Source organism: Cetorhinus maximus, chromosome 11 (genome assembly GCF_964194155.1).
Source record: "Cetorhinus maximus chromosome 11, sCetMax3.hap1.1, whole genome shotgun sequence".
NCBI lineage: Eukaryota > Metazoa > Chordata > Chondrichthyes > Lamniformes > Cetorhinidae > Cetorhinus > Cetorhinus maximus.
Genome location: NC_135889.1, coordinates 66,936,521 through 66,951,638, shown reverse-complemented (window position 1 = coordinate 66,951,638; position 15,118 = coordinate 66,936,521). Strand labels below are relative to the sequence as shown.

At 44.3% G+C, this 15,118-nt stretch overlaps 1 protein-coding gene across 1 annotated transcript in view; it reads left to right on the top strand.

Moving 5' to 3' along the window:
* The window catches only part of kalrna (kalirin RhoGEF kinase a), a 1,015,085-nt gene that overhangs the window by 592,400 nt on the left and 407,567 nt on the right, over positions 1–15,118 (top strand). The window contains exons 12-14 of the mRNA XM_078552171.1: positions 2,963–3,132; positions 3,675–3,849; positions 5,876–6,071. Of these exons, the coding sequence (XP_078408297.1) occupies positions 2,963–3,132; positions 3,675–3,849; positions 5,876–6,071 (541 nt within the window). The remainder of the gene's footprint in view (positions 1–2,962; positions 3,133–3,674; positions 3,850–5,875; positions 6,072–15,118) is intronic.

Below are 15,118 nucleotides of genomic sequence, written 5' to 3'. Positions count from 1 at the left end.
GGGGCACCAATTGAGTGGCTGCTTTGTCCTGGATGGTGTCGAGCTTCATGAGTGTTGTTGGAACTGTGTTCATCCAGGCAAGTGGAGAGCATTCCATCACACTCCTGACTTGTGCCTTGAAGATCGTGGACAGGCTTTGGTCAATGGTAACCCCCACGATGTTGATAGTGGGGGATTCATGATGGTAATGCCATTGAATGTCAAGGGGTAATGGTTAAATTCTGTCTTGTTGGAGATGGTCTTTGCCTGGCACTTGTGTGGCACGAATGTTACTTGACACTCGTTAGCCAAAGCCCAGGTAGGGCGGGTGGGTTAAGTGGGTAGATGGATAGGGTGGTAGGTGGGTAGGGAGTGTTATGACATGGCAGATGATGTGTGCCAGGCAGACCAAATCTACAAGGGAAACCTGGTCGCACTAACACAACGGTTTTGCAATTTGTATTTATTACAAGGTGTTTGCACTGAATTCAGAAGTAAAAAGTCCACCAAAAACTTTAGAGATTTTAAAAATTAAATTAAAATATTTATTAACAAAATATGAAAGATTTCGAGCACATACATAAGTCTATAATTACTACTATAATAACTCCTAAAGTTCCTAATTAACCTGACTCCCTGTTACACTTCCTTTAAGGCAACAGTCCAGAATAGATTTTAGTTTTAAAACAGATCAGCAAGTTAGCACAATACCCACTTGATAGTGGAATCCAAATGGCTTTTCCCCAGCTTCAGTTTTGTTAAATAGCAGACTTATGCACAAATGCTGGAGGCTTCATTAAGGTTATTTCACACACTCCTGTTAGAACTTACATGGCCTTCTGACACATAGCCTTTCATTCTCCTTTATATATGTTTCTCTATTTTTAATATGTAAATTCTGTTGTTCCATATGTCTTTGAAATTCCTCATAATATAAAAACTTTCATGTTGCCAATATATTGTCAGTAACCTTTGAGAAAAATAAACACATTCCTTAGCCTTGTTTAGCTGGCTAGTTGTAAACATACTAAGATCCCTTTGAAATCCGAATCTCTTCATTTATCTAAAAATGCAAATTCCCTTCACACCTCACATGCTAAGCCAACATCCATGTTTACTCATTAGCATGTCAAGCACCTAGCTTCTTTTGATGATTTCAAACTTGCAGTTTACTTGACTCCAGATGTAATTAAATCACAATCAGACCCAACTATACTTACCCCCATAAACCTACTTCACAATAAACCAGAAAAATATTATGAAAATTATTATACTTTCATCACAGGCGGCAGGTGGGTAAGGTGGCAGCTGGGCAGGGTGGCAGATGGGTAGGGTGGCAGGTAGGCAGGGCAGCAGGTGGGTGAGGTGGTAGGGTGGATGAGGAGTAGTCGAGTTGAATCTGGAGGGGTTGCCAGGTCAGGAGCTAGTTAGGTCTGGTGAGGGGAGGGGGGGTGCAGGGAGGAGTCAATGGCGGGAGTCTGGTGTGGAGCTAGTCAGGTTGGGGGTGGAGTTGGGGGATCGGGGGGAATTGGCTGGTGGGGCTAGTTAGGTCAGATTGGGGGTTCTGGGGTAGTCAGGTGGTGGGGGGCTAGTTAGGCCAGCTCAGAGGAAGTCGGGGAGCCAGTTAGTTGGCAGGGGGTGTTGTCGTGGGGGGTGGGTGGGTAGGTGAGGTGGGGGTGTCATTTGTATAGTTACCCAGGAGTTAGATCAGGATTTATTTGTCTAACGTTTCCTGGATAACTATTCAGGTAAGTAAATCGGAACTGCCCAAAGTCTCTGGCTCTGACTCAGAGTCGGAGACTTTTTCGGAGAGTCCCGTGGAGCAGGGGAATTGCCCATTGGAAGTTTAAACATCCCGGGCAATTCACACAGAGTCATTGTGTCGGGATTTCCGCAAGGTCCCAAAGTGCATCTTGTGGGGTATGTCCCGTCTCCAATGATCCAAAATCCAGAAGATCTGGACCAAGTTGATGTTAAAAAACCTGATTTTGAATATTATCAATTTCACTTCATACGAAGAACTTATTCTAAACAGTTGGGGACCAAAAGATAAGGACAGTGCCATCTAGTAGCCAAAGCATGTAATTACATTGTGACCAGTGATAGTTAACATTGAAGAATTAATTGCATGGGAAACGCAGATATAGGGGAACAGGTAACACAAAAGTGTAACCAGGAATGATGACACCAGGAAACAAGATTTGTGGGCAGAAGGTACGTACTGTATGTAAGATTTACTGTGTTGAACAGTTTTCAGGCAGCTTATATTCCTGGTATCTCAAGTCAAATGATATTATGTTGCTGCATGGACTGGATTACAGCAAAGTTCCACATTAGCACAAACTCTTCTTCTGTTTCTAGTTTAATCTTCACTCGAAGTTTTAGCATTTGTATTAGCAAATATGATCAATGCCATTATTGTTCTCATTGCTTTGCAGAACTGGTTAAATATTGTACTTTACCAGAATCGTGCTTTATATATTTCTTCCTCAAACAAGCAATGTTACCCTTTAATGAAAGCATTTGTACCAAACCTACCAGTAATAGATTGACTGTTTTATAAACATAAGCACAATTGTATGATTGGGTTATAATTTGTGTGTAAGATTTAAGAGCTTTGTCAGGTACCATTGATTCATTTTCAAAGACAAACATTGTTTTATAGAGACATGTTTTAAGGCACTACTTTGTTGGAGAGTGCTTCAGAAAAGCTGAAGTGGCTTTTCTCCACTGTTGTAATTATGCCTGAAGTGATGCATTACACTTTGGAGTTTTTAAAATAGACCACATCAATTGTAGCAAAAGCAAGATGCACTATAAAAAAGATTGCCGCAGTGGCTAGCTACTAAAGTGGCAGATGGTCCACAAGGAATAATTTTAAGGTTTTGGATGTTCCGAGTGAGGAATATATAGTGATACAGAATATAACAAGAAAGGTTCCTAACTTAATTTCTATGTTATTCCCATTTTTCACCTCCTGCAGTTGTGGGCATGGATGGAAGAGCTCCAAAAGGAGCTGTTGGAAGATGTTTGTGCTGACTCAGTAGATGCAGTACAGGAACTTATCAAACAGTTTCAACAGCAACAAACGGCAACACTTGAGGCAACCCTGAATGTCATAAAGGAAGGGGAGGACCTAATTCAGCAACTCAGGTGAGTGGTGCAGATCACAGATGAAGATAAAAAGAAATCAAATGGGACATGTTCATTATTCTGAGTAGCGTTTCAGATATATCACAATCAGTAATGCAACAAACTGTCTTTGAGGCAAAAGGCATTCATGCTTGATCGTCCATTGTAGATCCAGCTGAAATGTTATTGTACAAATGTATTATTTTTGGAAATGTTTATTTTAAAACAGAGTTCATATATTGATGACAATCATTGGCAAACTTTTGGTTCTGTAATTTTGTCTAAAGTAGGATTAAAGAATTTTTTTCTTTGCAGCTTTTTTTGAATGTACTTTATGTCCTTGTTAGTGTTTTGAGGTCAAATGTCAGATCATGTCAGAAAATGTGTTGAACTTTTTAAATACAGTGTTGCATTTTTCTAATTATCGCATTAAATGGGCACTGTGTGCATCTTCATCAATCCTTTAGAATTTTGTCTGTTTTTGACAGTTGTGAGTATAGTTGAAAACTTGCACTCACCACTTTCTGTTATTTGGACTGCATTAATGTTTTGGTTTGCCACAGGGACTCTGCAATTTCCAACAATAAAACCCCACACAATAGCTCCATCAGCCACATTGAAAGTGTCCTCCAGCAGCTCGATGAAGCCCAGGGACAGATGGAAGAGCTTTTCCATGAGCGAAAAATCAAGTTAGATATTTTCTTGCAGCTTCGAATTTTTGAGCAATACACAATTGAGGTAAGTCCATGGTTCACATAGCAGTATCGCTCTTTAGCAAACAGATGGAGTACTTCCCTAAGGAGATGTGTCTGTCCCATCAGGTCTTGGGTCTGCAGAGCTCAGCTGTGAACACATCAAACTGGAGGGCAGGGGAGGAAAGGGGTTGGGGTGGGTGTGGAAAAGGAATTGTGAGTTTAGCGTTAAAGAAATACAAGTAAATAGAACAACATATTTTGATTTTTTTTATGAGCACATACCCTTTGATGCTACAGACAGTAGAATTGCCCTGTATCTGCTTATCTTGTTGTCAGACTGTTGTCATGTGTTTTAGCCCTTCCAAGGACGCCAGTCAATACAAATCTTTGACTACAGTATGTTGCACAATGTTGTATAAGGGGCATGTGTTAAGCGAAGACTTATAAATTACATATATTTACAATACCTAAGGAAGTGTGAAGTGAGAAGTCTAATTTGCATAATAATGGAGTTAGTTTTTGAGTGGATATGCCAACCTCTGTTTCTCAACACAATAGCACTTAAGCTGTGGCTGAATGGTAAGGATTGTCAGATTCCTAATTTTGCATTTTTAAGACCGTGAGGTCCACTTCCTGCTCCAACTCCACTATTTAAGGAAGTTGCCAGAGGGAAACCAGAAAATATAGATAAATCAGCTTAACATCTGCTGTTGAGAAATTGCTGGAGACTAGCGTTATGGATAAGGTGACTGATTTTTAGCTGGACCTGATCAAATTTTTTTTGAAGGATTAACAATAGAAGTAACTATAGAAGTGAACAGGAGTGACTATTTGGCCCAGCATGCATGTGCCGGATCTTTGAAAGAGCTGTCCTAGCTTCTCAACCACTCTACTGACTCTGTGTTGTCAGACTACTTGTCCTACATACACTGTTGGATGATCCACCATTTCCTCCATCTAAATACCAGGAAGACCAAAGGTGTGGTTCATGTCTCTCCCACTCCCGCCACAAACTCCACATTAATTCCAATGCCCTTTCTGGTCACTGTCACAGGTTGAACCAGATTGTTTGCAACCATAGTATCCTCATTATCCCTGAGCAGAGCTCCAACCCATATGCTTTCCACCAGCAAGACAGCCTACTTCCACCTCTATAACTTCACACACCATCACATCCGCTTATGTCCATTTGCTGATGAAACCTTCATCCATGCCATTGACAGCTCTGATGCTCTCCTGGTCATCCTTCCATTCTCCACTCCCCATAAACTTCAACCCATCCTGAACTATCTATCCTGTTCCAAATCTCACTCACCCAACAAGATTGAAGGTTGATTTAATCAAGGTCTTTAAAATGATACTGTGTTGCACCATGCAGGCTATCTAACAGTGAGGTCTAAGGCCCAATATCTCTGGAACTTTGGACCTCACCATTCTGGCACAGAGTACTTATCCTTTGCTGTCTCTCCCCGCCCCGCCACCCCTCCCATCCAACGCCGAGTGCCAAAAACGGGAGTTCCTGAGTTGTAAATATCTAGAGAAAGGGAAAATGTTAGCCAACATGAATTTCAGAAGGAGTATGGGAACAGGGTGGGTAAATGTGACTAAAATTATTTGCTCGCATGAAGTCTAAGTGCTGACACTGTCTGGTTGAACCGAATGGCCAATTTCTTTGTTGTGACTTGCATGTATGTCAATGGTTTCCTGTGGTAGATCTACATGCTGGTGTTGAATTGGCCAAATGCTAGTATTACCAAATAGCAGCTTTGCAACTTTTTACAACAACAATATCTGCTACATCTTTTAACTTCCTATTCAAAATAGAGTTATTTTTAAAATATTATATTCACACCCTATTATAAATGGACGTATCCATAGGTAGGGAGCTGTTCAACCACACAAACGCTCTGCTCAATTCATTTGAATGGATTTGATTAGTTGCAAAATGTAAAGCTATTTTCCTTGTTTTTATATCAGAGGAATTAGCTCTTTCACATCTACCTTTAACATAATGTATCATTTTATCACAAACCTTGGATCACCTGTCTATATCTGTGATATGTTATCAGGTGACAGCAGAGTTAGATGCCTGGAATGAAGATCTTCTCCGTCAAATGAATGATTTTAATACAGAAGACCTGACATTAGCTGAACAGCGACTGCAGCGACACACAGAACGCAAACTGGCCATGAATAACATGACGTTTGATGTAATTCAGCAGGGCCAAGATTTACATCAGTACATCATGGAAGTGCAAGCATCAGGTAATGTGGAAGCAAGGTTCCTTTCACTCCTTCTTGCAGCCAGTTCTTTTTTTAGTATGGGTGTCAGGAAGTATTTGGATGTTGTTCATCCTCCAATACTGAAACTGTGCCATTACTGAGCAGGCAGATATTTCGAGGTACCGGGGATAAAAGGCCTGGCAGCAAGCTACTAAATCACTCAGCTCATGCATCTTTCTTCCAGCCGGGAGGTGGGTGTAAATCAATGAATAGAACAGAGTACAGTATTACTTACTAGAAAGCAAGTTTGCTTTCAAAGTGAGTCCTGCTCCTACAAAGTGCTACCCTAGTGTCTGTAGAATGGCTGATGGAAGGGGAAGGCTGCTGACTATCACTGGAGGAGACTGCAGATAGCCTTTTACGATAAACTCAAGCAGCTCTGGGTGTAGAAGGCCCAACTTTGGACTGCACCATTTTGCCATGGGTGACAAGAGTTTGGGCTGGCTGACAAGCAAAAGCAAGGGCACTGGCGAAGTGGCAGTTGAGGGAGGATGAATGTTGTCACCTGAGAGGCGACAGAAGGTTCGTGCTCCACAAACCCACTGCCGCTCCCAAGGGCGGCACCTCAGTAATCTTATGAATGTGCTGCAGGTCAGATTGCTGGACTGCTGTGACAGCCTGCAAGCCACTTCGAACACTAGAATCTGCAACTATGATGATAGCAACCTGAGCTTGCATAATGGAAGGCTGAGCTTCCACTGCAGCACCCAGGTATTTGATCGTTTCTGCTTGTACTGCAATGAAAGCTGAGACGTCAGCCATCAAATGCTGTATCATGGTTGGATCTAAAAGGGGTGCGATTGGAGTTGGCCACCACTGCCATACCAGAGAGGATGGGCTCTAAGCACTGTGCATAGCCCTGTGCAATGTCAGTACTGGACTCCTCCTCAATGTCACATGCTGTCTTTCTGGCAGACCTGACAATGCACCAAGCATTTCATTGTTTATACTCATCGGCATACTTCTGTAGCCCAAGTCATTAAAGTGTTCATCTGAACCCTCTGCAGCAGAACTAGAGTGTGGCCCCAATCTTTTGGGATCTTCTTTTTAATTCTTTTGCAGGATGTGGGCGTCACTGGCTAGGCAAGCATTTATTGTCCATTCCTAATTGCCCTTGAGAAGGTGGTGGTGAACTACTTCCTTGAACCACTGCAGTCCATGTGATGTAGGTACATCCACAGTGCTGTTGGGGAGGGTGTTCCAGGATTTTGACCCAGCAACAGTGAAGGAACGGTGATATAGCTCCAATTCTGAATGGTGTGTATTGGAGGGGAACTTGTAGGTGGTCATGTTACCATGCCCCTGCTGCCCTTGTCCTTCTGGATGGTAGAGGTCGCAGGTTTTGGAAGGTGCTGTTGAAGGAGCCTGGTGAGTTGCTGTAGTGTATCTTGTAGATGGTACACACTGTTGCTACTGTGCATCGGTGGTGGAGGGAGTGGATGTTGAAGATGACACATGGGGTGCCAATCAAGTGGGCTGCTTTGCCCTGGATGGTGTTGAACTTCTTGAGTGTTGTTGAACTGCACTCATCCAGGCAAGTGGAGAATATTCCATCACACTTCTGACTTGTGCCTTTTAGATGGTGGACAGGCTTTGGGGAGTCAGGAGGCAAGTTATTCTCCGCAGAATTCCCAACCTCTGACCTGCTCTTGTAGCCACAGTATTTATATGGCTAGTCCAGTTCAGTTTCTGATCACTGGTAACCCCCAGAATGTTGATAGTGGGGGATTCAGTAATGGTAATGCCATTGAATGTCAAGGGGAGGTGGTTGGATTCTCTTGTTGGAGATGGTCATTGCCTGGCACTTGCGTGGCACGTATGTTACATGCTACTTATCAGCCCAAGCCTGGATGTTGTCTAGGTCTTACTGCTTAAGGGCGTGGACTGCTTCAGTATCTCAGGAGTCGCGAATGGTGCTGAATATTGTGCAACCATCAGTGAACATCCCCACTTCTGACCTTATGATGGAGGGAAGGCCTTTGATGAAGCAGCTGAAGATGGTCAGGCCGAGGACACTACCCTGAGGAACTGCTGCAGCGATGTCCTGGGACTGAGGTGATTGACCTCCAACAACCACAACCATCTTCCTTTGTGCTAGGTATGACTCCAACCAGTGGAGAGTTTTCCCCCTTATTCCCATTGACTCCAGTTTTGCTAGGGCTCCTTGATGTCACACTTAGTCAAATGCTGCCTTGATGTCAAGAGCAGTCACTCTCACCTCACCTCTGTGATCAGCTCTTTTGTCCATGTTTGAACCAAGGCTGTAATGAACTCAGGAGCTAAGTGGCCCTGGCAGAACCCAAACTGAGCATCAGTGAGCAGGTTGTTTCTGAGTAAGAGCCGCTTGATAGCACTGTCAACGACCCCTTCCATCACTTTGCTGATGATCGAGAGTAGACTGATGGGGCAATATTTGGCTGTGTTGGATTTGTCCTACTTTTTGTTTAGAGGACACACCTGATCAATTTTCCACACTGTCAGGTGGATGCCAGTGTTGTCGCTGTACTGAAACAGCTTAGCTAGGGACACAGCTAGCTCTGGAGCACGTCTTCAGTACTATTGCCAGAATGTTGTCAGGGCCCCTAGCCTTTGCAGTATCCAATGCCTTCAGCCGTTTCTTAACATCACATGGGGTGAATCAAATTGGCTGAAAACTGGCATCTGTGATGCTTGGGACTTCAGGAGGAGGCTGAGATGGATCATCCACTCGACACTTCTGGCTGAAGATTGTTGAAAATGCTTCAGCCTTGTCTTTTGCACTGATGTGCTGGACTCCCCCATCATTGAGGATGGGAATATTTGAGGAGCCTCCTCCTCCAGTTAGTTGCTTAATTGTCCACCACCATTCACAACTGGATGTGGCAAGACTGCAGAGCTTAGATCTGACCCATCGGTTATGGGATTGTTTAGCTCTGTCTATTGGATGCTGCTTCCACTGTTTGGCATGCAAGTAGCCCTGCGTTGTACCTTCACTAGGTCAATACCTCATTTTTAGGTATGTTTGGTGCTGCTCCTGGCATGCCCTCCTGCACTCTTCATTGAACCAGGGTTAATCCCCCAGATTAATGGTGATGGCAGAGTTGGCAACATGCCAGGCCGTGAGGTTACAGGTTGTATTGTATGCAATTCTGCTGCTGATGGCCCATAGTGCTTCATGGGTGCCCAGTTTTGAGCCGCTAGTTCTGTTCGAAATCTATTCCATTTAGCACAGTGGTAGTGCCACACAACACGATAGAGAGTATTATGTGAAGACAGGACTTCATCTCCACAAGGATTGTGCGGTGGTCACTTCCTACTAGTTTTGTCATGGACAGATGCAGCTGCGACAGGTAGGTTGGCGAGGATGAGGTCAAGTATGTTTTTCCCCCTTGTTGGTTCCCTCACCACCTGATGCAGATTCAGTCTAGCAGTTAAGTCCTTTAGGACTCGGCCAGCTCAGTCAGTAGTGGTGCTAGCGAGCCACTCTTGGTGATGGACTTTAGCGACCCCCACCCAGAGTACATTCTGTACCCTTGCCACCCTCAATGCTTCCTCCAAGTGGTGTTCAACATGGAGGAGTTCTGATTCATCTGAGGCGGCAGGGGGCGGGGCGGTACATGGTAACCTGCAGGAGGTTTCCTTCCCCAAGTTTGTCCTGATGCTATAAGACTATGGGATCTCGAATCGATGTTGAGAACTCCCAGAACAACTCCCTCTTGCCTTGGCACTTGCAATTTGTGCTACCCCTCGCTTCTGCCCTGGGTGCAGGCTACTTAAGCTCTGTCTTCAAAATAACTGCAGTGGAGGAATTTGAGCTGGTGGTTGCAAAACTGAGACTGAGTGATGGTGTTTCTTCTTCATCACTGTCCTTGTGCTCCTCCACCTGTTGCTCTTTCACCTTGCCTCACCAGGTTACAGTTCTTGAGTGTCTGAAAGGTAAAAGGCTCCAACTCACCAAGGATCCTTTGATAGCATCTTCCAAACCCGTGACCGCTGCCATCTAGAAGGACAAGGGCAGCAGGCACACAGCAACACCATCATTTGCAAGTTCCCCTCTAAGTTGCACACTATCCTGACTTGGAAATATATCATCAGTCCTTTGCTGTCGCTGGGTCAAAGTCCTGGGACTCCCATCTCCCAGCCCCAATTGTACCATGGTGTACCTGCACCACATGGACTGCAGCAGTTCAAGAAGGTGGCTCACCATCACATTCTCAAGGTAACTAGGGATGGACAATAATTGCTGTCCTTCCCAGAGATGCTCAAACCCCAAAAACCTATAACTAAATTTAAAAATTGTCAGGTTGTGATGAGGGGCAGTTATGAAAATCAGAAATGGATACTTACATCATCGGCAGCATGTTCTCAGAAGAGATCGTTGGATGAGGCGAAAGTGGGCTGTGAGAAGGCTGATTAGGTATGAGACTACCATCATCTCCTATATGTTTCAGCATTCCTCCATTGGGATAAAATCATGCAGCCATGCCTGTTCCCTCTAATTAGCACCTGCTGCCTCCAATTGTGTGCCTCCTTTCCCTGCAAGGTAGAGAGAAGTGTGTCAGTCAGTGTTTTGCAATCTGTTTGGTGATGTGGCTTTCATGATTGAACAGCCGGGAGTGTGCAAAAGCTGTGAGATGTGGGTGTGAGGCTTGCAGCAGTATTAAGTGTGTGAGGGTGGGATGAAGCATATGAATGTGAAATATGAGCCCTGATTGATTTAAATTGCTGGTAGGTGAGAGATGGGAGTGTAATGAATTGGGCAGGGTGTGAGGCTAGTGTGCTGCATTTGAGGATGCATTCACTGACCTTGACCACTCATGTGAGGTCATTGAATTACTTGCGACACTGCATCCAGGTCCTCAGCGTTTGACTCTTAGGGCGGAATTTTACCAGAATTGCACTAAGTGCAGTAGCGGGCGGGTAAAATGGAGTCCTTCACGCTGTACCTTTCCGAGCCTGACTCATTATTTATGCATTCCTGGGAAACACACCGTTTCCATGGCGGGCAGGCTCTCATTCGACCACTCGCCATCATCCCACTGTTGCATCACACCAGCCGCCATATTTAAAAGGCAGCCATCAGCAAACCGCTCATTGCCACCAGCTCACCACAGCTGCCCGGGAGACATGGCCAGCAAAGGCAAAAAGACTGCAGCCCGGACACCATCCCCCCTCAGCAGGCACCAGTGGGGCCAGCATCAGTTGCCCCCGCACCCTGGTGCCCCTGAGGCCTGTAAACAATGGACGAGCTGTGGAGAACGCTGCTGCTCACTCACCTCAGTTCTCCCAAAGTGAAAGCCGCCAAGTGCTCATCGCCTGCGTGCTGTTGTAAAACACGTCGGCGCGTTTTCCCGCCGATGTGGACGGATGATACCATAGGGTTCCAAGAGCCTGGCAGGATGGCCTTTTAATTATATGCTAATGTATTACAATTAGCTCCCCACCGACCAATGGCAGGAAACGCAGTCCGCTATCGGTGGGCTGAGCAGAAGATCACGACCTGCCTTCATGCCGTCATGAAATGTGTCCCGCCATATTTTCTGTGCACGCCACCTAACATGCCTGCTACCAGTGGGCTCAGAAAATTCCACCCTTAATATTGACTGCCTTGGCTATCTGCTCCCAATGCCTCCAGAGGGGTCTTCTGGAGGACTTCCTAATCTCTTGTGCATAAAGCAGATCCCTGCTCCTCTCCCCCTCCTACACCAAGGCCTCCAGCGCAGCACCTGAGAATCTTGGAGACTGCTCTTTCTCATATTGTGCCATTCTTCTGTCTTTCCTAGATCAGAATCAGCTGTAGAATGACTTCCAGCACCTAATTCTGTCACAATGCACCTCCTTTTAGAGGTGCAGGATGGCTTTAAGTAGTGTATGCTTGCTTTAACTGCAACGGGGCCGTAAAATCCTGCCCTGTGTGTAACACATCAGCTCCTTCACAAATATGGTGAATGTCTCCTTTGTACACTACAGCCTATGAATTTTTTGTTGAGGGTTGATGAAGGTAATGTGGAGTACATTGACTTTGGGGTACATTGACTTTCAAAGGGGGTTTTATAAAGTGGCATATAACAGGCATGTCACCAAAGCTGAAACCCATGGAATAAAAGGGACCGTAGCAGCATGGATACAAAGCTGGTTGAGTGACAGGAAACATAGACTAGTGGTGAATGGTTGTTGTTTGGACTGGAACATGCTATATAGTAGGGTTCCCCAGGGATCGGTATTAAGAACACAGTTTTTCTTAATCTATATTAATGACTTTGACTTGGGTGTGCAGGGCACAATTTCAAAATTTGCAGATGACACAAAACTTGGAACATTGTGATAAAAGTAAAATACTGCAGGTGCTGGAAATCTGAAACAAACAGAAAATGCTGGAAAATCTCAGCAGGTCTAACAGCATCTGTGGAGAGAAAGACAGAGTTAACGTTTCGAGAAGGGTCAAACAGACTGAGTTTTTCCAGCATTTTCTGTTTTTGTTTGGAATATTGTGAACTGTGACGACGATAGTGATAGACTTCAAAAGGATATAGACAGTCTGGTTGAATGGGCAATCACGTGACAAATGAAAGTTAATGCAGAGAAGTGTAAAGTGATGCATTTTGGTAAGAAGAATGAGAAGAGGCAATATAAAATGAAGGAACAGAGAAACCTTGGGGTACATGTGCATAATTAATTTTTTATTCTTTCATGGGATATAGTCATTGCTGACAGTCAGCATTTGTTGCCCATCAACTGAGTGGCTTGCTAGGCCATTTCAGAGTCAACCACATTGCTGTGGGTCTGGAGTCACATGTAGGCCAGGCCAGGTAAGGACAGCAGATTTCCTTCCCTGTAGGACATTAGTGAACCCAATGGGTTTTTCCACCAATGATAATTTCATGATCACACCATTACTGAGACGAGTTTTCAATTCCAGATTTTATTAATTTAATTATTGAATTTAAATTCCACCAGCCGCCATAATGGGATTTGAACCCATGTCCTCAGAACATTAGCCCAGACCCCTGGATTACTAGACCAGTGATATTGTCACTATGCCGCCTCTCCTCCCCAAATCACTGAATATGGCAGGGCAGGTTGTGAAAGCAGTTGATAAGACATACAAGATCCTGGGCTTTATAAATAGAGGCATAGAAAACAAAAGCAAAGAAGTTATTGAAGTTTTATAAAGCGCTGGTTCGGCCTCAACTGGAGTATTGTGTCCAATTCTGGGCACCATACTTCAGAAAAGATGTTAATGCAATAGGGAAGGTGCGTAGAAGATTTACTAGAATGGCTCCAGGACATGAGAAACTTCAGTTACGTGGATAGATTGGAGAAGGTAGGGCTGTCCTCTTTAGAAAAAAGAAGGTTGAGAGGAGATTTGATAGAGGTATTCAAAATCATGAGGGGTGTGGATAGAGAGGGAGAGGGAGAAACTGTTCCCTTTGGTGGAAGGGTGAAGAACTAAAGAATACTGATTTAAGGTGATAAGCCAAAAAACCAAAGGCAACATGAGGAAAAACATTTTTATGCAGCAAGTGGTTGGATCTGGAATGCACTGCCTGAGAATGTGGTGGAGGCATCCAATCAGGGCTTTCAAAAGGAAATTGGAAAAACAACTGAGGAGAAAAAAAAATGCAGGGCTACAGGGAAAGGGCAAGGGTGTGGAACTAGCTGAATTTCTCTTGCAGAGAGCCAGCCATAGACACAATGAGCCAAATGGCTTCCTTCTGTGCTGTAACCAGTATAAAATTCCAGGACAAGTTCATTTTATGCACAAACGACTAAAAATGAGTATAAATCTCACATGAATTGTTTGCTGTTTACACCAATCAACACTCTCTTCTCATGCATTATAAATTGTTGATTCCCCGTTACAGTTGGTAATTTCTTGTGAGTTACCCTGATGAGGGCAAGATGAAAAGCTTTGATAGCATGTATCCTTTTTCAGCAACTATTGCATGAATGGAAAGCACTGAAAGCAAGTTTAAGGCCGCAGTGCGTCATTAGCTGTGACAGTCCTTTGTACACATAAGCTGGAGGTGGCCTTGCGGCAAATGGCACAGCTCTGTATCTGGTTCTCTGCTGACCCAGGGCCTATTGAAGCACTTCCCTGACCTAGGAAAGTGTGCCACGGCCCACGAATAGAATTGCTGTTATCTTAGCAGGTGCAGTCTGCTGGCCGTTGATCACCTTGGAAGGTCTGTTATGTAGTAAATCATGAGATACAGTACTGTGATTGATTGGCGTGCTCTTGAATAATCATCCAGCATTGAGATTAGTTGGAACTTCATATGTCATATTTGCCACTGAGTCTGCTTTCAAAGTTTGTGTACAGAATTGGTGCATCCACATGGACTAATTTTTTGAGAAAGAGTTTTTTGCTTAACAGAGCTAAAATGTAACAGTTAACTATTATCCATGCTGCACCTACAGAACTACAAGTGACATCTCTCATTCAGTTCCATAGGAGTGCTTTCAGAAAATGCTACTTCAGAGACAGTTGTCATTCACAACTAGAAGATGTATGTTTACATTAAATAGTAATTGAGTGCAAGGCTAACTGGGTCTAACCTGGTCATGTCCAAATGCAGCAAGACCTCGACATTATGCAGGCTTGGACTGACAAGTGGCAAGTAACATTCATGCCATACAAGAGTCAGGCAATGACCATCTCCAACAAGAGAATCCAACCATTGCCCCTTGATGTACAATGGTATTACCATCACTGAATCCCTCACTGTCAACATCTTGGGGGGTTACCATTGACCAGAAACTTAACTGGACTAGCCATATAAATACTGTGGCTACAAGAGCAGGTCAGAGGCTAGGAATAGCGCGATGAGTAACTCACCTCCTGACTCCCCAAAGCCCGTCCACCATCTACAAGGCGCAAGTCAGGAGGGTGATGGAATACTTCCCACTTGCCTGGATGAGTGCAGCTCCCACAATACTTAAGAAGCTTGACACCATCCAGGACAAAGCAGCCCATTTGATTGGCATCACACCCACAAACATTCACTCCCTCCACCACCGGCGAACAGTAGCAGCAGTGTCTACCATCT